Genomic DNA, 22,863 nt, shown 5'->3' on the forward strand with positions numbered 1-22,863 from the left:
TCTCACAATGCGTGCGAAACGAAACGGGTCACTACAGTATTGTTGCACTTGGACATCGCATAGCCACTGCGTTATTGACGTCGTTCCATATATATTCGGAAAGCTGCTATTTGTACGTGCAGATATCCGGACTGGCAATTACTGACGTGCTTAAGGGGCCCTCGAACACTTTTCCGAGCACCGTTTTGGTCCCGCTCTGCAATTGTGGTTGAAGAGATAAACGCAACGAGAATGCCATCGATAGGGGTACATAGTCCGAAGTTATTTAGATGGGCAATTTCAACATGCACGAAAAAAGTTAATTTGAATTCATCTCACGATGACTGTCGACGGTAATGAGAACAGCAATCCAGCAGTGCAGTGACAAAGCAGATTCCCAAATTGGCATTTGTTTAACACGTGTAGTGCTGATTCTGAGCCATTCGCTGATTCCGCTATGTGCCGGATACTCCGATATGGTTCTGCTTTGCTATGGCATTCGCATGCCAAAATCGCCCGTAAACATGGAGGCATGACGACGACTGTATGACGCCAGCGCCGTCAAAATAGATTGACCAAGGAATGATATCGGTAGAACGACACAGGCGTAAAAGGACGACGCATGACGACAATGGCATGTTGATTCCTAAATTATGATTATGGTATAATGGAGACAACGTGACGACGATAACATGAGGACAATGAGATGACGAAGGTATGCTGACGACTGGATGAAGAAGCGCGCATGACGAAGATGGCACGACCTATACGGCATGACAACGGATGCATGGTGGCGTTTATGTAACAAAGACGCAATGAGGACGATGACATGACTACTGTAGCACAATCACGATTGAATGACAGTATGATTACGATAGAATGACGAGCAAGGATTAACGTCAATGAATCGACGAAGGTGGTAAGACCACAGTGGGGTGATGATACTGAAGTGATCACGATGTTGAAATGACAGCGTAATGACGATGTCGTGTCAACAAAGGTATGACAATGATAGCATAAGGAGAGTCGAATGTTGAAGTAACAATGACGATGGTGGAATGGCTGTGACGGTATCCCGTCGACGGTGTGGCAGCGATTGCATGACGACGACTGTATAACGACGATACAGAGGCAACGACGGCGTGAGGACAATGGAATGACGATGAGTGTATCACGAAACCTGCATGAAGAAGGTGGCGTGACGCAGACGGCATAAGGAGCGTCGGGTGACGAAGCTGGCGTTCAATGATGGTACGACTCAGAAGGCATTACGATGACCGCCTGTCAATGAAGGCCTAATAGCGGCTGTCTGTTAATTATGTCATTACAAGGGTGGCATAATGGCATAGTTATTCAATGACGGCAGTGTGATTACAAAAGAATGACGGAGAAATATTTACCACGAAGCAACGATAAGAAAGTATGGCGACGACGGGATGACTATATTGAGATGACGTTACTGCAGTGATCACTATGAGAAAACGACAGCGTGGCGACGATTGCGTGACGTTGATGGCATGACGAGAGTATGGTAGCCCGAAGCTGGAATGACAACGACTGAACAACCGCGATGGCGTCAATATGACGGTGTCACAACGAACGCACGATGATTGTGTGATGGCGATGGTGTGACGACGACGGCATGACGAGTGTTGGATGACAGAGCTACAGTAGCGTTGATGCTGCTACCACGACGACATCACAATCACGAGTCCACACCAATGGTTCAAGCAATTAGACAACTTGGGTAATTGACTCGTGGTAGAACGCATGACGACGACGGCATGTCGAGAGTCAGATATCACGAATCTGCAAGATATCAACGACGGCATCATTATGGCGGTGTGATCGTGATAGCGTAACGACGACGTCATGATAAGTGCCGGATCACATAGCTAGAAATGAAGGCTATGCAGCTACTACGACGGCATCACGACCATGAGCCCACACCGAATTGGGCCAGTGTGTGTAGGAGTAGAAAGCGTGACGACGACGGAATCGGAAGAGTTAAATATCACAAAGGCGCAATGACCACAATGGAACGGCCACGATGGTTTCACAAGGAGCACATACCTAGTGGCCCAAGCAGGTCGAGAACTTGGGCCACTGTGTCGACGTAGATAGATAGATAGATAGATAGATAGATAGATAGATAGATAGATAGATAGATAGATAGATAGATAGATAGACTTAAAACGGCTGAAGCAGGCAAATAATGTGGTTCGCATTATTACAACGTAGTGCTAACACTCTCCCTCTGACTTGATTGAATCACGACTGTCGTGTCACAACTGGAGTAACCCGCATGGGTTTCCTTTGTAGCACTTAGTTACGTTTGGGTGGATGTCTCATCTTCCATTTCTTAACGACTGTTATAATACTCAAAGCAGTGCACTTATTAGGTTCGAACTGCAGTATTACAATATTTTCTGCAGAAAAAAAGAACGCAGAACAGTTTTCTTTATTTATTTATGTTACCGTCGGGATTGAGAGCACATTGACAGTGTTCGTGCTGCTTTCGCTTGCTGTTGTCTGCTATAGCGAGCACATTGTGAGGCACGATGACTAGGCTGCGCCACCGACTCGCGCATTGAGAGGTAGGAGAACGTCCCTTATTCGCACTTTTGTAATAATTTTGTGCGGGCCTTTTGTGTAAGGTGCACTAAGCTTTTCTTTGCACGCGAACTATTTGTTACGTAAAGCTTTCCATTGATCTGGCTTCTAGGGTTGTTTTTCTCTTCTACCATTTTAGTTGTAAATGCTTTACTTTGGTGAAATCCAAATTTTGTGATTCAGTATTTGCTTGTACGCATTTACCTGTTTGACTAATTGTCATACATGCATCCTTCTATAGCGGTGGCGTAAAAATTGTTTTTTTTTGTTCACAATGGTGCGTGCATAATGCTACGATATATGACATAATAGCCCTAAATAAAATGCAGATGTTACCTTGTATGCCACATCAGAAAGCGCACACTAGAAGTTGGAAGTGATAAAAAGTCGTGATTCTCAAGGTTAGCTCTTGGTTCCTATTTAGCTAAACAGACTGCTTTCTTCTGTATATGCCAGCTCGAGTTTACGGATAAACTTGAATTTATTATATTTTTAAAAGCGAAGCGATTTATTTCCGTGTTTGGTACTTATCTGTATTGCAATGTTTACGGAATGTCTTATGGTATCGCGGTTCCACTTATGAAGCTTTCCCGGGGGTCGAGAGCTGCTGAAGCACTACACATTTCACTGCACACATTAGCATGGTATATATTAAGAGCTACGTGTTCGTAAAATGGTAATTGCATATACGCTGGCAATTGGAGTCATTTGACTTCCCTGGCAGTGGTTTTAATAGCTGTCACAAAAGGTCCTGTAATGTTGCCGAGAGTTACTATCGCAAACTCTTGCCATGGGAGTCATATTGATACGCTGCAGTGGACGCTTTGTGGAAGAGGATGACGACCGTTGGCCTGAACTGCGATGATATAACCGAATGTGAACTGCCAAATTCAAGAGCCTTCTCCAACCGCACTCTTCTGCAGCTGGCCCCACTTCAACTATTATTTCCTCGCAACATTCGAATGAATCAAACTTTCACAGCCAGGTGGAGGTTCAGTCTGATACCTGCCTGTGTTCCCCGCTATCAGGAACTGTAGGCAGGACGCAGCCACTCATTTGGACACATAATGCTTTGGACCATTAGCAATAGACGCAAGGGTTCTCCACTTTCTCGTACCGATTGTCTAAAATCGAGGACGCAAAAAAGAAGGCACATTAAACACCACTAGCAGGCTGCGTTGCGTTCTGCTGTAGAGTCATTCAGTGCTATTGCCGAGTGTTTTTATCTAGAGAGAGCAAGGACAGGAAAAGCAGGGAGGTCAACCAGGCGAGCACCAGGGTTGGCTACTCTACACTGGGGGTGGGGGAAAGGGGAATAGAAAAAGGGAGAGGGTGAGCACTGAGTGCGTGTGGTAGGATGTACAGGGGCACTATAAATGGTCTGTTAAGCTGCTGCATTTCAAGTAGTGTACTAGTGCACGAATCGCTTTTCGGTGCCAGTGATGGGTGTGGCTACGGTCCGAGTATGACTCGGAGAACCCTCTTGAGTCCGATCTGTTTAATGTTGTCCTCAGAGAGAGGCATTGTACGACGTAGCGAGGGCAGGTACACAATCGATGCTCGATAGTTTCTTCGCACCCACAGTTGTCGCACATCGGGCTCTCTGCAATTCCGATACGATAGGAGTAGACGTTAGTGAGCGCCACTCCCATCCACAAGCGGCACAGCAAGGTTGTTTCGCCGCGGGAAAGGCTAGATGGTAGTTTTAGCCATAGCATGGGGTCTAGTTCATGCAATCGGCAATTGAAGCCACTTGAACTCCAGAAATCTTTCGACTTTTTGCATGCAGGCAGGCGAAGTTCCCTGGCAGCGTCCGACCTCGCTAAAGGTATTCGACGCGTCTGGGTGTCTTCGCGGGCAGACCGGGCAGCCCTCTCAGCAAAGTTGTTGCCGACGATGCCACAGGGAGCAGGAATTCAATGAAATATAATGTTATGCCCTGTTTACAGAGCATGGTGATGTGCTTCCCTGATGCCGGACATCATCTGCTCGTAAGGTATGTGGTGTAGTGCAGACTTCATGCTGTGAAGAGCTGCAAGTTCTCGCGACGTAGATGTAGTCGTGTGGGACGATTTGAATTTCACTGTATTCACTGTAACCTGCTTACCTGGAACGACGAATCAGGAAGTTCAGCTGGTAGGTGAGCTCAAACCATCGGTGTATATATATATATATATATACCGATCTCCGTAGTCAATACGCACTGGTACAGGGTTTCCGTTGCAGCCACATGGATGTAGTTGGGAATAAGAACGTGTGTGCATTCGTAACGGGGGAAACCTTATCGCACATCATTCGTATTGAACACCGCATGTCGAGTGGTAGGTTTTATTCCCGGAAAAAACGGACGCTTTGTCGAGTGATCCGTGGTCGTCGGATTTATTATCCTTTGATAGTGAGGAGTTTCTGTTGGCCGCCTAAACCGCCTTGTGCACCAGGAAGTGAGGCTGACATGTCGCCACCTGGGGCTAATGAATTTCCAGACCCGATTCCTGGTCCTGCGGGGCTGCCAATAGGTGCTGAGGGGTGACCCACAGGCCCTGACGGACCGCCACCTAGACCTGAGAGTGATGGACCGGCACCACCACCTGCATTTGACGGCCCTCCTGAAGGCATCATGCCGCCCGCAGATGATGGGCCGATAACTGCAGGTCCAACCGGTCCGACACCTGACACTCTGACGCCAGGACCGACGCCAGGACCGACACCTGGTCCGACACCAGGTCCGACACCAGAGGGTCTTCTTGAGGGGAATGCACCGCCAGGAGCGCCGCCGTCCAAAACACTATCTACTGCACCCGTGAAGAGCTCGGGCGGCAGCCGTGGCTTGGGCCTGAGTTCAGCCTGGCGATTCAGGTAGGCCAGAACCTGCTTAATCTGGTCGTCGACGGCCTTGCGCACCAGGGGCTCGAGGCGCTTCTTGACTGACCGCTCGAGGAACGACTGCGCAGCGCGCAGGAAGGTGCGGAACAGTGGCTTTCTCGACGGCTCGTGTGGCTTGAGGAAGAGCCTGAAGCCTTGAAGGAATAGGATCTTGAAGTTTGTCACGTGAATCTCATGGGGACCCGTTCTGCGAATTTGTAAAAAAAAAAAAACAATATTAGGAGATCGGTGCCGCAGGTATACAACACCAAATGCGAGTGCAACGTTCGAGTTGGTTCAGAACGATGAAGTACATTTGCAGTAATTCTTTGAAGCGCTTTGACTCTGCTTCGCGTTTCCTTTTGGTTATCACTTTGTATTCTACAACGAGCGAATTGTTAGTAGAACTGCACTCTTAGGCAAAGGTACACCCTTTCGGGTGTATATCTGCCACAAAACAATAATCGTCATCTGCCTTGCTTGCGTTTCCTTTCTTGAAAACGCCGCGCCCGCTACTTTCCTGTCGGGAATGCTATGCCATGCTTACAACGCGCATGCCGGTAGTTAGTGGGAAGTACCGGGCTCACAGCGTTGAAGAAAGGAAATGCGGACAAGACAGATGACGAGTATTGTTGTGTGGCAAGATACGACCCAAAAGGTGTAATTTTATTTTAGAGTGTGTATAACCTACAGTGCATTGAATACGGCATATAAGAGTTTTCTGAGTACAATAGCGAAAGTCACGCGAGCGGACTCTTGAGAAAAAAAGAAAAAGGTGCTTTATTTTTTATAGTCATCAAATATACTCGCATCAAAAACAAATATAAAACAACACGAGCAGATAGTAGTGAAATGTAGTCTAGGTTGGTCCTTGGGAAATGTAGCCATAGTCTGTAAGTACTCACTGTTAGTGGCCCGTATTGCTAACAATGACTAATGTTGACGCTTTATTTATGGAAACGTATTCCTGCATTTTCCTGCCTAAAAAGCAGCCATAGACATTGCTCAGACTGAGAGCACAAAATTGGATTGCATAGGTACGATACCTTAATTTTATCGTCGAACGAGCCTACACCTATATATGCATCTAACCAACGCTACACTAGGAGACGGCTAGGGAAATGCTATCGTTCCTCTGTATTATTGGCCGCTTTAAAAGAGAATACTGTCGTTGTTTACCTGAGATTCACGAAAAATACTGTCTTTGTTTACCTGCAGGTTGAGGCATTTCTTCACTTTGCCCCTCTCACTTCCTGTCCTGTCTTTGTTTACCGGAGTCAGGAAAAAGGCCGCACTATCCGGCCTTTTTCCTAACTGGTCGATGTCAGAGTACCTGAAGAACGCGCTTTCCAATCCCCGCCATGCAATACTTTTGCTGTGGAAGAAGGGCTTGTGCTGTTCGTAACAACATTATGGTAGTTTTATTATGTACTTTTCATTTTCATTTACTGTTTAACGTGCCGCTTTGACCGAGCGGACAGAACATTTGCACCCTACGCCAATGGGGCTCTGTAGTAGTATGAAGTCGTCGTACGGCGCTCTCTTGAGCGCTGCGATCAGACGTACGTTATTCTAACAAGATTCTTATGTTTACTTCACAAGTGTTTGATAATTTTCAGACTGGAACTGGCTATTATTTGTGTTCGAATTATGCGTACCCGAGCTATCTGTTTTGTCGACGAAAGCCCTGCCGGGCGTTTACTTACTGCGCTATTTCGAGGATGGCCCGGGCTTTCTTGACGACCACAGTGAAGTGCACGAGCTGCTTTTTAATATTCCTCCTGTTCATCGTCACGGTGGCCGACGAGTTTCCGAACACGTCCGTGATGCCCAGGTCGAGACCGAGACGCATGCCGCTGTGGTCGGCCGTAACGAAGCAAGGACCCGTGCGTTTCACGTGGGACAGGCCGTACACGAACGAGTTGAAGGTACGCACGGTTCCCGACATGCTCAAGATGCTGGAAAATGGCAAGGTCATTTCGGGAAGCCTCAGCGGGTCTGCCCCGTAAGCCAAGAAGATCTGGCGGAGTAGCAGTGTGAACAGGTCCAGCTGTCCGGGACCTGAACCGAATCCTACTATGCCTCCACCACCTCCAATTTCACCTTCGGGGTTCTCTCCGAACACCTCTGTTGGTTCGGAGCCACCAATCGGACCTACGGGTCCTATTCCGCCGCCACCGCCCGCTCCCATTCCAGGTCCTCCGGTCAGACTCGGTCCAACGCCTGATCCTCCTATAGTTGCACCTGGGCCACTTTCTGCACCTTCTCCGAAGCTAGGCCGCATTCCAGGGGCACTTGGCCCCGCTCCTCCTATGACATTTGGTCCACCTTGTGGCCTGGAAGGTCTACCAAGACTAGGGCTGCTTATAACGCCGCCTTTTTGACCTGGTTTGAAAAATAACAAAGCAAGGAAAACTTTTATTAGTTCTCGCATAAAGTCTGTATTATAAGATAAGCACTAGATGTCATTCTTTCTCCCATATAGACTTTCGCTCTTCGATTGGGACACGCCTTATAAGCTTGAAATGTAATTTGTTTTCGGGCACCGTCGTGCCGATATTGTTTAGGCGAAGTGGAAATGCTGCAGGTGAGTAGATAGTTCATTCATTTGTTATCTAGAGAAACGGAGCGTGACGGGTGCCATCACATGTAGGGGAAAAAGACCACTGATAGCTCTTATTTCGAAGTATAAACTTGTTGAGATTGTTGCTATTGTCACTTCGCACTTTTGTTTTTTGTCAGGACTCCTTGTAACTTGTCCAATTACTTTACGTTGTGGCTTAGCACGTGTGACTGCAGATACTCTTCTATTTTCCTTTATAAATTGTGCCTGTTGTGGATGAGTTTTCAGCGGCGAGTTGGCACTTGTGATAGGTTTTTATGTTTGTGGCAGTATTTGCGTACTCGAATTGTGCATCGAAAATTCTATTTAGCATTTATAAACGTGTTACGCGATTCCTAATATACCTTTGTTTTGATACTACTAAGTTAAATAGCGGTGTAAAGTATTTGATTTCTTTGAGGGACGTTCGTAAGGAACAAAAAAAAACTGTGTTGAGCATAAGTACTCGCTTACAATGTCGGGATAAATTACGGTAATCATAACTTGCTTCAAGCGTCTCAATCCGATGCGCAACGTAGCACACATTCTTATTCTGCCCTTCAAGCACAGTTTTGAATACACACACACACACAGATATATATATATATATATATATATATATATATATATATATATATATATATATATATATATATATATATATATATATATATATATATAATTATTGCACAGATAGTTTATACAAGTCAGAAATGACAAGACAGAGAGATAATTTAATTGAAAGAAGGCAGAGAGGTCGGCCTGAGCTAAGGTGCTCTAGCCTGCTACTCTGCACACGGGGAAGGGTAACGGGGACATAAAGATGTCATGAGGGATGATGATGACATAGCAAGAGGGATGCGCAAAGGTGAAAGCAAGTTCAACACTCTGCTGATAAACATTCCCTAATGTCATCCATGAAGCCACAATCAGGTTTCGCATCAAGTCTGTAGTCACCAACTTGAGTGAACATAAAAATAGAGGCGCTAGGCCGAAGCTGGTGTGGGCCTCCCCTGCGTGAACAGTACAAGCGCCAAACAATATCTTTATAGCATATAAAGAGCTGCAATAAGCGGCTCTAGCACGGCGAGGACTTGTAGGGCACTTTTAGCGGCCGGAGTCTCGAGACCACCGAGAATCACGCGCATTGATTCTACTAGGTGTTTCAGCATTTTTTGACAAGAACCGAACCTTATATACTGGTCTAACAGTGATAAGGCGCCAAGCATGTCGGTGCGCACAGTAACGTCAAAACAGTCAAGGCATTCGGTGTGTCACTGGTATCTGCCGTTATTCTTGCGATAGCAACCAACCAAAGCGAGAAGACACCGGCTAGGAACTCGTTCCGTCGATCCTCGCCCACCGCGAGACTGTAGGTAATGCTTCGCCGTCGGTCTTTTTTTTTTTTTTCGACAGCGAACTTCTCGCCAGAGCTGGATATTGTCATCGATAAAAAAACAAGCGCCCTTCCACTTCCGCAACGGACAGCAGAGGACAACGGATGCCGTACCAACAAAGCCGAACCACGGCTCTTCCGCTTACGGTATACGCACGTGGCAGACACCCCCTGGATGAGGCTTTCTTTTAATCCTCTCTTGCCTGACGAACACCAGTAGTACCCCAAGTACGCCTCGTATGTTGGACATTTTGTGCGCCGTTGTCACTACGATTGCCGGAAATAGAAGGGCTCGCGTCTAACGTGTTCTTCTCGCTCTCACCCTTTGTTTGAAGCGCAAGAACACGCACACGTCACTGATTGACAATGACGTGTTTGGGCGCCAAAAAAAAACTGACGTTTTTTGGCGCCCAAAGGGCTGATACACATGCTTGTTACGCTGTTTTACAGCGAAGCTGTTTATGCGGACCCTATGCCGTTGTTGTCGGAGTTCGCTGAAACTATCATCATCAGCAATGGCTCGAGCGTCGTCGCCTTCGTCCGCTGCTGGCTCGTTAGCGGCCCTCGGCGCTATAGCGCGCGCAAGCGCTTGTGGCACTGCTCCCGCGTAAGTCGCCGTCGTCTTCTTTCACAGCTGGCTCGGTTGCCTCTCGTCATTCCAGCGCAGAATTTCACTTCTCTTATGTCGTCGTAAAGGAGAGGCCGAGTTTACGGGGGTGTGAGCTATTGCATAAGGGGTTATGAGCCAGTCATTGTCTTACGTGACGGACAGATTTAGTGTTCAAGCAATTTAATTTTGAAGAATCGCCAGCGGCAATGCCTGGCGGATGCTGCTAACCAGGCCACCGAGGAAACTCGAGACATCGAACGGAAGCGACAACGGCGGGCTGCGGGGATACCGTCACTGACGTCGTTCTCTCCGTCGCAGTCGAACGTGTGTGTAACCTCATTAAGAAACACAAAGACGTCAATCATCAAAACGATTTCAGTGCCCGTATCCCCAGGGGTGAGCGTTGCGCCGAATATACGGAGCATTGGATTAGTGGTTGCGCACAATCTATTCCAGCTACAACCATGGGAAGACCACGGGGCGGAGCAACTTGCACGCGAAAAAAAAAAAAACACGCACGGCAACACACTGACACAAACTCCACGCGCGCGCAAAAAAAAGAGAACACTGGGAGAACCTCAAAATATAAGCACCCCTTAGCATGCTCGCCACACGAAGCACGCAAAAGCGAAAATGAGGTGAAATAATAGTGAAACATATAATTTATAATACAGACTGCTTGCGAAGTTTGACTTGCATGGATAACACTCGATGTAACTAACACACCTTCCTTGTTCGACCATCTTCACTGACTGGAAGGGGTGGCGCTTTCTTTTTTTCTGTAGGAGCTCGCTTTACTAGATCAAGGTCATAAGCTTGTGAGTAAATAATTTATTTTATACCGAACAGCGGAATATCAGCAAAATATTTCTCTGGCAAAGCAGAGATATCGATGAGGTATGGTATGAATGAATGGGGTGATGTGAATGCCATAAGCAATGCCTTATGATAACTTTATCCTTGTTGGAAGATAGGACATATGGAGCCGCATGGTTATCTGGTGGTCAAAATGCGTATATGCCAGCAAAAAAAAAAAAGACATCTGCGGGTTCTATGCTTGTGTGCGAATCGGCGTTAAGCGAGAGAATGAGAAAAATACGTTATTTTTGCCCATCATTCTGATTGGGAGGGAACTCTTAGTTTAGTTCCTTCTGCCGCGAAGCATTCGATGGTGCTTGCGAAGATGGAAATTTAATTGTTATGAAAACGTAACGCCAATAACCGAAGTGGTTGCAGAAATTAGCATAAATGAAGTGTTATTTTAGCCAAATAAATAGTTCACGATGCAAGGGATGTCTAATGCTTAAGCAAACGTAACGCGGTTAGGCAAGTGGTCGCATTCTTGGCTGCTTGCTTGCTCCTTTCACCAATATGCTTACCCACTACGGCGATGGCGCATGATGCCAACCTCTTGTGTACCTCTGTATGTAGACTTCGTCACTTTTTAATGGGCAGTGGGTTTAGATGGCGATAGTGTGAAAACGGTATAAAAACGACAGAATGATGACGATGAAACCACCCGGTGGCTTAGCGGCGATGGTATTGCGCTGCTAAGCATGAGGTAGCGCGTTCAAATCCCGGCCGCGGTGGCCGCATTTAGATGGTGGCGAAATGTAAAAACGCCCCTGTCCCGTGCACTGAGGGACAGGGGCGTTGCAACCGCATGCAGTCAAAATCAATGCGGAGTCCCCCACTACGGCGTGCCCAATAACCAGATCGTGGTTTTGCCACGTAAAAACCAGAATCTATTTCTTTTTTAAATGGAACCACGGCGCCTTGACGATGGTGGCCTGGTGACTGCCATGTGACCGCAGCGGCATGGCGATGACAGCATGCTGACGACCGCACGACTACGAAGGTGTCGCGACAGCATGTGAAGAACGAATGATGACGAAGGAGGGCCGACACTGAAATCACATTTGAATGACGACAACGGGTGGATGACGTAAGGACGACGTTCATACACAGACGAATACAGGATGACAAACGTGGCACACCGTGGACAACATGATTTCGAAGGCGTCACGAGGGCATGAAAAGTAGATGACAAGCGGAGCCACAACACTGGACGGACGACAGAATTAAGACCGCACTGTCAGGGACGATGACAGATTGGCGACAGGGAAACGATGATGACTGAACCACGACATGAGTGACGCGGACAGTGAGAGGTTGAAGTGACGGCGGCGGAACCATGACGATGTAATGATGAGAATCTGAGGACCATGGCATGACAACGATGGAAAAAGAGGAGGGAATGATGCTGATTGAGAGACGACGAAAGACAGACTAACAACGACGGGAGTGACAGCGACAGAGGGGCAACATCGGAAGAATGACAATGTAACCATGAAGGCTTGAGGACCACCGCGTCACGACGGTGGAATGATGAAATCATCATGACGTTGACGGCATGCCCACGACTGCGTGATCACAGCGGGATGACGACATAAGGATAATTGCGCAACGGCGACAAGGTGGCGAAGATGGCATATCAAGAACGAATGGTGACAAAGCAATCGTGAGGATGGGACGATGGCAATGTAGATACGACCACATACTCTATCCAATACTAGTGTGCACTATACCCGGACGATGAAGGAGTGAAAGCGACAACGTGACACCGAAAGTGGCCCTATGGGCACATACCCTGCCAGTCTGTGGTACGTGTAATTATACATTGTTCTATATTCGGCAATACAGCAGCAGCCTCCACTCAAAGAGTGGGAAGAGCAAAAAAATAACCAGGCTTAGCTTGGGTAAACCAAGAATGCGTTGCATATTGCGCGGCCGCGCGCGACCGCGCGAGTTGGGGCCCAGCTTTTCCTCCGGCTGTCCTGACGTCACGTCACGTGGTTGCGCTCAAGGTCAACGTGGCTGCCCGGCCGCGCCCAAGGGCTGAACTGAGTGATTGCAATATGCAACGCATAAAAGTCTTCGCTTTAAAGTGAGGCAGATGCCGATGCTACGAACTGTGACAATCGATGTTATGCTGGTAGCTGGCTCTCCATCATCGTTTGGGATTACACAAAGCTTTCATAACCAGGCTGATGATGATGATGATGAAAGCTTTACCAAATGGACCTACGTGTTTGTGCACGACGAAAACCTGTGTGCCTGATGCAAGCGTGCGGGTGGCGACAGTAACAAGACCACGGTGAAGACAATCGTGTGACGCTGACGGCTTTATTTCTGCTCCGGGCGTTCGATGCGAACTTAGGACATGCCACTTATTAAGGCCTGCGAAGGTAGTTGATGTGCGTAAGCCGGAGAAACGCTGATTGTTACGTCAAAAGCGACTACGTGTTATACAATCGTAAGTGCCAATCTCTGTGTCATGTGGTCTACGTTACAATAACGACAGTATTTCCACAGTGGCGATGAAACGTTAAAACCTGTTCGATCTGGGCCGGTCATAAAGGCTGTACAATGTCGCACAGTTTCTATGCAGAATTGCTGGCTGCTACGAGAAATGCGTTGGGGAATGCGGGGCGATACTGAACATGGCGCGGTCTAACACAGCGTCTCAAAGCGCGAGCTATCACGAGGAAAGAACATGAGAAACTGACATGTGACGCACGGGCAAGACGTTTCAAACTACTAGTCGGCTTTGGCATGGGATAAATATGCGTGTGACTGCGGCCTACTAGTTAAAGCACAAGACTGCTGTGCTCGAAGGCATAGGGTCGAGTCTACTATAGGTCTTGAATTTAATTTTATTGAAGGCGTCCGAAATAAGGCGAGGCCAGAAAAACTTACCTTCCTAACCACCTTAAAGTGTGTGTAATGAGGCAAAGAGTGCTTTGCGTTAAACGTTGCAGGTACCATGCGCTGGTAATCAGTTTAGTTTTCATTGGTGTTTGCGAAGAAAGCTGTTCTTGATCAATTACCATTATAAAGCACAGAGAACACGACCGAGAAAGAGATTTTCACCGATAAATGCCCAGCAAAGCATACATCGTGGCGCTATAACGTAAGGAATCCAGGCGTGACGACGAAGGATTGGCAACAATTTAAGAAAGTATTGACAAAAGTGGAACGAAGACGAAGGAATAACCGTGACGGCATGGGGATCATGGCTTCACGACACCAGAATGACTACAATTGAACGACCAATTACTATGCTACTATGCGATGTCGACGCGATGACGGCGATGGAATGGCGATGGCATGGCGATAAATTGTACGCCAATTCTGGAGTAATCACCATAATATGACGCCAACGGCGTCATATTGTAGGTGTCAACGGCGGGAAGACGATGGCATAACGACTGAATGTATAACGACTCTGACGTGACGACGAAGACCTCAGGACAATTGGATGGCGAAGCTTCAATGACAATTGTGGAGTGATCGCGACGGCATCACAACAATATGGCTGCCAATGAAGCACAACGACTGCTTGAAAACACAATAAACACGATGGTGTGACGACGATGAGTTGAAACTGCAATCAGTGCGACAGAATGAAGCTGACTCAATGACGACGATCGAATAACGGCGATAGTAAACCAGCGGCAGTATGTCAGTATGACAAACACGTGACGACAACGGGACGGCGATTATGCAATGAGGACAACGGCTTGGCAATTAAAAGACGAAACTGCAATGATCATGACGTAACGACCACGACGGAATCAGGACATTATGACCACGAATGGTTAACGAAGACTATAATACTATGGCAAGACGACGGTAGCATGATGAACATGGAGGGACGATGATGTGATTACGGCGGCGTGGTCACAGTGAAACGAAGACAACGTTATTCCATGATGCTGTCCCGGCTACGGTGCTATGTTAACGACGAAATAACAGCGTAGTGGCGGCGACGGCTTACGTACGAAAGAATAATCCCAACGGAATGAAGGCGATGAATGTCCACGAGAGAGTGTTTGTCGTGGAGCTCACGTCCTTGCTTGTGTACAGTAAATATCGACCCGGGTCACATCACCTCGCACTATATCTGGCACTGGTTTGCACGATGCGCCGCTTGAGCCAATTGTGCAGGACAGTGCCATCGCACATATATATATATATATATATATATATATATATATATATATATATATATATATATATATATATATATATATATATGTGTGTGTGTGTGTGTGTGTGTGTGTGTGTGTGTGTGTGTGTCCGGTGAAATGCGGGCGGTCCTAGCACTAGACAGCAGACAGTGCTGGCACACCAAACCGGCAAAGGTAGGCACAACATACTTCCCTTCAAATGTTTACTCAAAATCGCGCTGAGCAATGGAGCAGAAAGTATGGAATTGCAATTGTGTTACTATACCGAATAATCGTATCCAGAGACTTGGTTAACTTTCATTTCGGTCCAATTGTGACGAAATGTTCTACAATCGGGAAGCGGGACACCGATGGGTGAATATGAATCTCTGTTTGCGCTAAGCATTTGCGGAAACGTCCCTGTATTGTAATAATTCTCAGCCCGCCCGTTGTATCCTGTTGTCAATCGCTCAACTAGAACAATGTGAAACCGCAGCTTTCTGCTGGTGTTCAAGAAAAGGCGCAGCTTGATATAACCTTGAGATGCACAAGAATGTTATTATGTTGAAACGTGTAGGTGCCGAAACTTATGCAAGATGATCCACAAAATATAGTACAGTTTGTGTGTCCTGCGATCAGCATGGAACGGCAACACTCAAACTGCACCAGTTCGCTTGATGCGACTGTGTTTTGGCGATCCAGTGACTAGCAGTTTCCAGACTTTTCATCATGTGACCATTGCCGGGCGTCGTCGTAGTCACAGGAATGTACAGGGTCGTCCACTCTTAGTGAGAATGCCGCTCCGTGCTGCCGGCGCTCCGCGGGGCGCCTCTGTCGGGCACCGGAGAAACTATTGCGCAGGTGCAGTGAGAGCCGCAGGCGGGGCTTCGCACGTCGTCTGCTACAGTGCGCCCTGTATTGCGGTGAAGTGAACTTCAAATTTGCACTGCCTCCGCAGAACGCCGATCGGAGAAACGTTTCTGAATAAACAAAAGACTGCTGAGAAGCCTATCAGCTGCTTTTATCCCGTTGCAGCAACCGTAGCAAAGTTTCCTGCGTGCCTCGTGAGGTTGAAACACACAAATAAGCATACAGGGGAGAAAATGCGCGCCGCGTAATATTCGAAGCTTTATACTACTGCTGCAGCACTACGATCCGCTAATATTCTTAATTTTTGGCGTCTTGCTGAGTAACTGGTAATAAGTTTTAGCAGATGACTGCGGTTGGCTGCTGAAATCTCGGTGCAACGAAAATTAATCGGAGCGGAATAGTAATAGTGGAGGTGGAATATTAAGGTCACGCGACCTAATATGTAGCGGACGGACGCTAGTAGGAACAATTAAACGCTATCGCCTTAACAAATATCCTCTCAGCAACTACTTAAAGCCGTGCAAAGCTGAAGACTGACGTCCTGGTAAACCTTAGGGATTGTTTTCAAACGCTGATGATGCTACCTGGCCGTCTACCTGTATCTGTGGGAAGGTAAAATAGGAGACTGAAAATGTAGCTCCACCTCCACTATTACTACTCTGCTCCGATTAATTTTCGTTGCGCCGAGATTTCAGCAGACAACAGCAGTCGTCTGCTAACACTTATTACCAGCTGCTCAGCAAGACACCAAAAATTAAAAATATTCGCGGATCGTAGTGCTGCAGCAGTAGTATAAAGCTTCGAATATTAGGCGGCACGCATTTTCTCCCCTGTAAGCTTATTTGTGTGTTTCAACCTCACGAGGCACGCAGGAAACTTTGCTACGGTTGCTGCAACGGGATAAAAGCAGCTGATAGGCTTCTCAGCAGTCTTTAGTTTATTCAGAAACGTTTCTCCCATCGGCGTTCTGCGGAGGCAGTGCAAATTTGAAGTCCACTTCACCGCAATACAGGGCGCACTGTAGCAGACGACGCTCGAAGCCCCGCCTGCGGCTCTCACTGCACCTGCGCAATAGTTTCTCCGGCGCCCGACAGAGGCGCCCCTCGGAGCGCCGGCAGCACGGAGCGGCATTCTAACTAAGAGTGGACGACCCTGTACTTATGTTTGAAGCGAAGTATCATTTGCAGCAGCTTAGCTACGGTCGGCCGAGCATCTTTCGAAGGCATCCCGTACAATCTATTGCAAGGGACTTAAGATTGTGAAAATCTAAAGTTTCTGAAAAACATGCAATGTCTGATCTTTGGTGAAATTCCTATATTGCTATGCAGCTCTCCAACAGATGGTATGAGCAAGTTCTACAAGCCCGTACCGAAAGCGCACAGGTCATGACAAGTGACGTCAAACAAGGGCTATCTTCTTGCAAGACAGAGTAAGTGCTATAGCTGCGTTTACATGGCTGCAACCGAGTTACATGTACATCAGTGTTGCAGCGGCCGTGCAATGCGAGCTTCATATCTGTGGCGTGCAGTGGCCGCGCTTTACTGAAGAAAGCCGAGCGATCAGTGCGGTGATAACTCACAATCATTTGTATCGTGTCGCGCCTGCATACAGTTAAGGAAGTCACAACTATGCCTTAATCACCTGCGCCCGGCCCCGTGAATTCGCTTTTACTAGCTAGCGATTCGAGCTCTTGACATCGATTCCTGCAGTGAGTGCGCTGCCTCTCTGTAGAAACCTATACAGTATCGCCCCTTCGTTGAGCCGTAAAGGAGCGACCACCCTTCACTTTTTGAACAGAAGAACCAAGTTTTGTTTTGCCTTTAGCAGTTGTTGGAAATATTGTCCGCGTTTTGAGCACCTGCCCACGGCACCCTTATGCGTGCGATGACTTTACGAGTCGCCAACACAGCTGTTACGTGTATAGAAATCGCGTCAGCCTTGAGTTACGGCTGTACCACACTGGTACAACGGTACGCACATTTATCTCAGTTGGAGAACAATGTTACAGAGCGGTTTAGATGAACGACCACACTCTCCCAACATCGATATCAATGAATCCGTCGCCAAAATGTTGGAGTGAAGGAAACACAACGGATTTTCTGGTCGCATGGCTTCACAGAACTCGCTCCTGCCGTTAAAGAGACGAGTCGACTGCAAACCAAAGTAGCGGTTTAAGCGCCGTATATATTTATTTGATGCGCAGTATCTTAGGGAGCTTAACACTCATTGGCGCATTCGGGTTGACTAGTTTGAGTGCTTTGTCGAATGTCTGATGCCACTTACGATGGTTGCTAGGAAGTCGCGTTTTTTATATTTTGTAGATAGAGGCCTAGTGTTTGCTGGAGCAAGTTAAAGAAACGTGACGTAAAGGAAAATTCAGTCGTGTGTGAGTTTAGAACACGTTATTCTTGCGCTGATTGAAATGCATTAGCTTCCATGGTTCACCAGCGTTGAAAGCCTATTGTGTCAGTATATCTCTGCCGAAACAGACGCGACGATCGGCTACAAACTCTGCGTTGTCCAAAGAACTAGGTAGTTGGGTTTGCTGGCGGTGAATATATTTGTACATATACACGCACATGCAGAGGAGGGTCACAATACGGATAGTAGGGCAGACGTGCACAACAATCACAGCAAATTACTTGTAAGCGAAAATTGAGTGTGCGTGATCCCCTGCTTTTCTTGCTATACCGAACAATGTGCGTATTTAGGCTTAGTTGACGCTGTCGCGCTTTCGTGACTGAGTGTCCAAAGGTCTGCTGAAGGTACCGTGAAATACGTCCGTTGAAACAGATTTCACTTTACAAACTAATTAGAAGCTTATGCGTGAATATAGCTCTTTTACCGAGAAGCTTAGCTGCTTCTTACTCCAAAGATTTGAACTTAAAATATGCCCTTACCATAGGCGGTCGCCACGCAAAACAGCAACAGTATAGCGCCCCGCATCTTCGGGAGCCTGTGTCTCCTGCGCCGCCGCTGCGCTCACTGGTCGGTGAAGAGGCCCTGCTAAACCTTTTTCTTACATATGAAGGCTTTTCATGGTTGGCCTTGGATTGTACTAAATGTAGTTCACTGGATGAAGGCAAGACGCACGTGGACGAAGCGCACGTCATACCTGTCATACCGAATACAAAGAAAACAGGATGCGACTGTTTTGAGCCAAGCCTGTGCGAGTCTGGCCCTTTCTTTCGCCTTTCAGGCCCATCTGAGCACCCAGATGTGGACCAAATGGCCGGGCAGTCATTGTTTCAAGTCCTTGTGTCTTTAAGTTTGCAATGCACCGGCGTAGACAAAAGTGACTTGTTTTCGTGGAACCTGCACAGCATTGTGATACGAGTATGCGACAGCTTGCGCAGGATGAGTGACGGCAGCCTTGTACGCTCGTGTGTGGCGCCTTACAAATGGCGAGGGCTCGCAACCTAAAACAAAACTAATGGTTGTTCAAATTGTGTCGAGAGGTGGAAGGGAAAAAAATTAAAAAAAAAAAACGATCCTGTCGGTACGTCGCGTGCAGACGCCACGTCACTACTACCGGTGCCGACATTTTTCGCATGGCTTGCCTACCAAGAAAAGTTCTTCCAATGCATGTGTCTTCATGCTAATACTTTATTCTTACAAAAAAAGGATGGATCTACCGTTACTGGATGCCGCGGCTTCATGTGCCAGGCCTCGATGATGAATAGACTTAGATGAACCTCTTACGCACCTTCTCTCATGAATCATAAGTGTCAGCCATGTTCTCATCAGATCATTAAATTATTTAAAGAATTAAATCGTTCGTTATATTTAATAATCGAAGGACTAGCGCTTAAAAGTGAAATTCATCCAATATGGTCGCTCTCACACAATATGATATCACTGTGAATGCAGTGGCGGCATTTTCGAGCGATCACTTTCGACGATGCGATTCCTTTTGCGAGATTTAGCACAATTCAGCATGTCGAAGTACAGGACCAAAAGCGCTGCTGGCTATGCGCGATGAAAGCGAGCTTTTCACCGCGCCATGGACGTTCTCGGCCTTGTAAATCGACGTGCCGGCGCAGTCGCGACATCTTGCGAAAGCGATCGTATCACTGAAAGTAGTCGCTCGAAAATACCGCTTCAGTTCTTCACGTAGGTCAATGCTGAAGAGGAGGACCTGGGCCCTTATTCGCAAAGTGCTCTCTTACGTTAGAATAGGCTCTCAGAGCAAATGTCAGCCAATGTTAATGAGGACATAGCAAGAGAGAAGGCGACCGGCCAATAGCGAAGAGAACTTAAGAAAAAACTTTATGGATGGAGCCCCTGGTACTTTAGTCTTCTTCTTCTTCTTCTTCTTCTTCTTCTTCTTATTATTATTATTAATATTATTATTATTTTAAGTGCCGTCCGAGGCCTCCGGAACGCCTGTATAGTTTGCCCAGCCGAGGTCAAGGCCGCCTGCGCACGCGAGAATTCCAGAACTACAAGGCCAGAAGCGCTTAGACGTCGTTCTATGTTGAGTTACCCCTCGCGATCAGCAAAACACACTTATCGCTGATAAATGAAAGAAGTTTTCAGGCACGTAAGGTTTACGAAATGGGTTGCAGAAATTTCCGAAGCGAGGTGCTGATGCGTGCCCATTGAGATGCCCCCCTTTTTGTGATCGAAGCGAGCGCATCGTGCGTGTTACTATTATTTTAAATGCCAGTAGCGGTATAAGCTCTGTGTCGCAGAGAACCCGGTGACGGAGTCTTACGATTCCTTCGGGAGCGAAAGTCTCCGCGTATATGTGCGTATGTGTATATGACAGTGCTGCTATCCACTCTCGACGACTCGGCCTTTCGACGCAGCTAAACATGGAATACCTCGTGTCTCGTCACCTTTCGGGTGAGAGAAGCGACCACTTCCACGATTATTTTGACTCGTACTCGTTTTAAGTGCTGTCCGAGGCCTTCGAAATGCCTGTGCGGTTTGCCTAGCCGAGTTCGCGGCCGCCTGCGCGCGCGGGAATTCCGGAACTACAAGGCCAGAACCGCTTAGAAATCGTCTATCACGGATAAATCAAATAAGTTTTTAGGCAGCTGAGTAATACTTGACGTAGTAGTTCTGCGGAAACCCGCAAGGTGAAGAGAAGTAATGAATAAACGGAAAATGAGACATCCACCCGTTCGTAGCACTTGCTACAAAGGAAACCCATACGGGGTCCTCGAAAGAAAAGCCTCATAGTTGAAGAAAAATTCGTCCTGGTCCGGGACTCGAACCCGGGACCACCGCCTTTCCGGGGCAGCCGCTCTACCATCTGAGCTAACCAGGCGGCTAGCAGATGGCAGAGCGAAGTCGAATTTGTCGACAACACGAAGGAAAGGCAAGAATACTTGTTGGGGGGCTAGTTGGTGCATGTTTCCAGAAGAGGGTTATAGCGCCGAAAAAACACAACACACAGCAAGCGAGACGGGACAGGCGCAACAGGCGCCTGTCCCGTCTCGCTTGCTGTGTGTTGTGTTTTTTCGGCGCTATAACCCTCTTCTGGAAAGTTTTTAGTCATCCAGGGCCCTCTGGATCGTACTTCTTGGCGATAAGGTAGCCGGTACGGGATTATCTGACTGAGCTGTGTCGAATGCTCGGTTGCCATAGTCGGAAGTTCGAATCCTCTTATAACATCTTTTTTTTTAAATCTCACGATGGTGAGCTTGAATTTCACCTCCTCCAGTACACATCTGCAGGCTTGGAATGACGCCTGACGCCGGCAAAAGATTCCGAGAACGAGTGGGGCTATACTAATCCAGGTACGACCAAATTAGGAAGGCCTACTAAGCTTGAACAAAGACACTCCCTCAGCAGAACAGGAATTGACCTCCCTGGTGCAGTATTCGGTCACTACCTCTGTGATGATTGCTACAATTAAGCTATGGCCCTCAGTCCCCAGCAGCGGCGGAGCACCTGACAATGCGGTGGTCAGACCTGTAACGCAGCCGAGAGTGCTAAGAATCTCGGGGCCCCGACAGGCCGCCTCTGGAAACAGACCATGTCAACCTTTAACAGCCGAAACCTGGCAACTGAGGCTACCTTAGCAGGACTCTTTGAGGAACTATCAGACATTGTTTCTGATATCATCGGCCTTAGTGAGATTAAAAGAACTGGTTAGGCTTATACATTGCTGAATAACGGCAATGTACTCGGCTATAGAGGTCTCCCAGATAAGAAGCAGTACGGGGTGGCATTCCTAATCCATAAGGCCATAGCTGGCAACATTGACGAATCATACAGCATTAATGAGAGGGTAGCAGTAGTCGTAATCGAACTTAATAAGATGTATAGATTAAAAGTAGTACAAACCTACACTCCAACGTCCAGTCACGATGATGAGGAAGTAGATCAGTTTGAGGAAGATGTTGAATTAGCGATGAGAAAAGCGCAAACTCAGTATACTGTAGTAACGGGCTACTTCAATGCAAAATCTGGAAAAAAGCACGCTGATGAACAAGCAGATGGCAACTACGGCGTCGATTCTAGGAAGGCTAGAGGAGAGATGTTGGTAGAATTCACAGGAAGGAATAAGCTTCGAATAATGAACACCTCTTTCAGGAAGCGTAGCAACAGAAAGTGGACCTGGAAAAGCCCTAATGGTGAAACAAGAAATGAAATTGATATGATACTTTCTGCCGATCCCAGCATAGTGCAGTATGTAGAAGTGAGACTTAGGGTAAAGCGCAGCGATCATAGGTTAGTGAGGGCAGCTCAACCTGTAGGCAGTAAGAGTAAAAGCAGAATTCAGGCTGGTACTTGCAAACAAATATGCAGCCCTATAACATAGAGATGAAGGTGACATAGAGGTTATGAATAAAACCGTAACTAGGCTGGCTTCAGAGGCAGCACTCGAAGTGGGAGGCAAGGCACCAAGGCAACGAATAGGCAAGCTCTCACAAGTAACAATGGAGCTAATAACGAAGCGACAAAG

At 47.3% G+C, this 22,863-nt stretch overlaps 1 protein-coding gene across 1 annotated transcript; it reads right to left on the reverse strand.

Moving 5' to 3' along the window:
- Window positions 1–4,906: 4,906 nt before the first annotated feature.
- Window positions 4,907–19,001, reverse strand: LOC135915305 (uncharacterized). Its single transcript, XM_065448343.1, has 3 exons — window positions 18,845–19,001; window positions 7,161–7,839; window positions 4,907–5,662 (listed from the first exon to the last, which is right to left on the reverse strand). The coding sequence occupies exons 1-3, from the start codon at window positions 18,888–18,890 to the stop codon at window positions 4,975–4,977; spliced, it is 1,413 nt and encodes a 470-aa protein (XP_065304415.1). The 5' UTR covers window positions 18,891–19,001; the 3' UTR covers window positions 4,907–4,974.
- Between the last annotated feature and the right edge of the window lie 3,862 nt (window positions 19,002–22,863).

The sequence above is a fragment of the Dermacentor albipictus genome, chromosome 1, assembly GCF_038994185.2.
Source record: "Dermacentor albipictus isolate Rhodes 1998 colony chromosome 1, USDA_Dalb.pri_finalv2, whole genome shotgun sequence".
Taxonomy (NCBI): Eukaryota; Metazoa; Arthropoda; class Arachnida; order Ixodida; family Ixodidae; genus Dermacentor; species Dermacentor albipictus.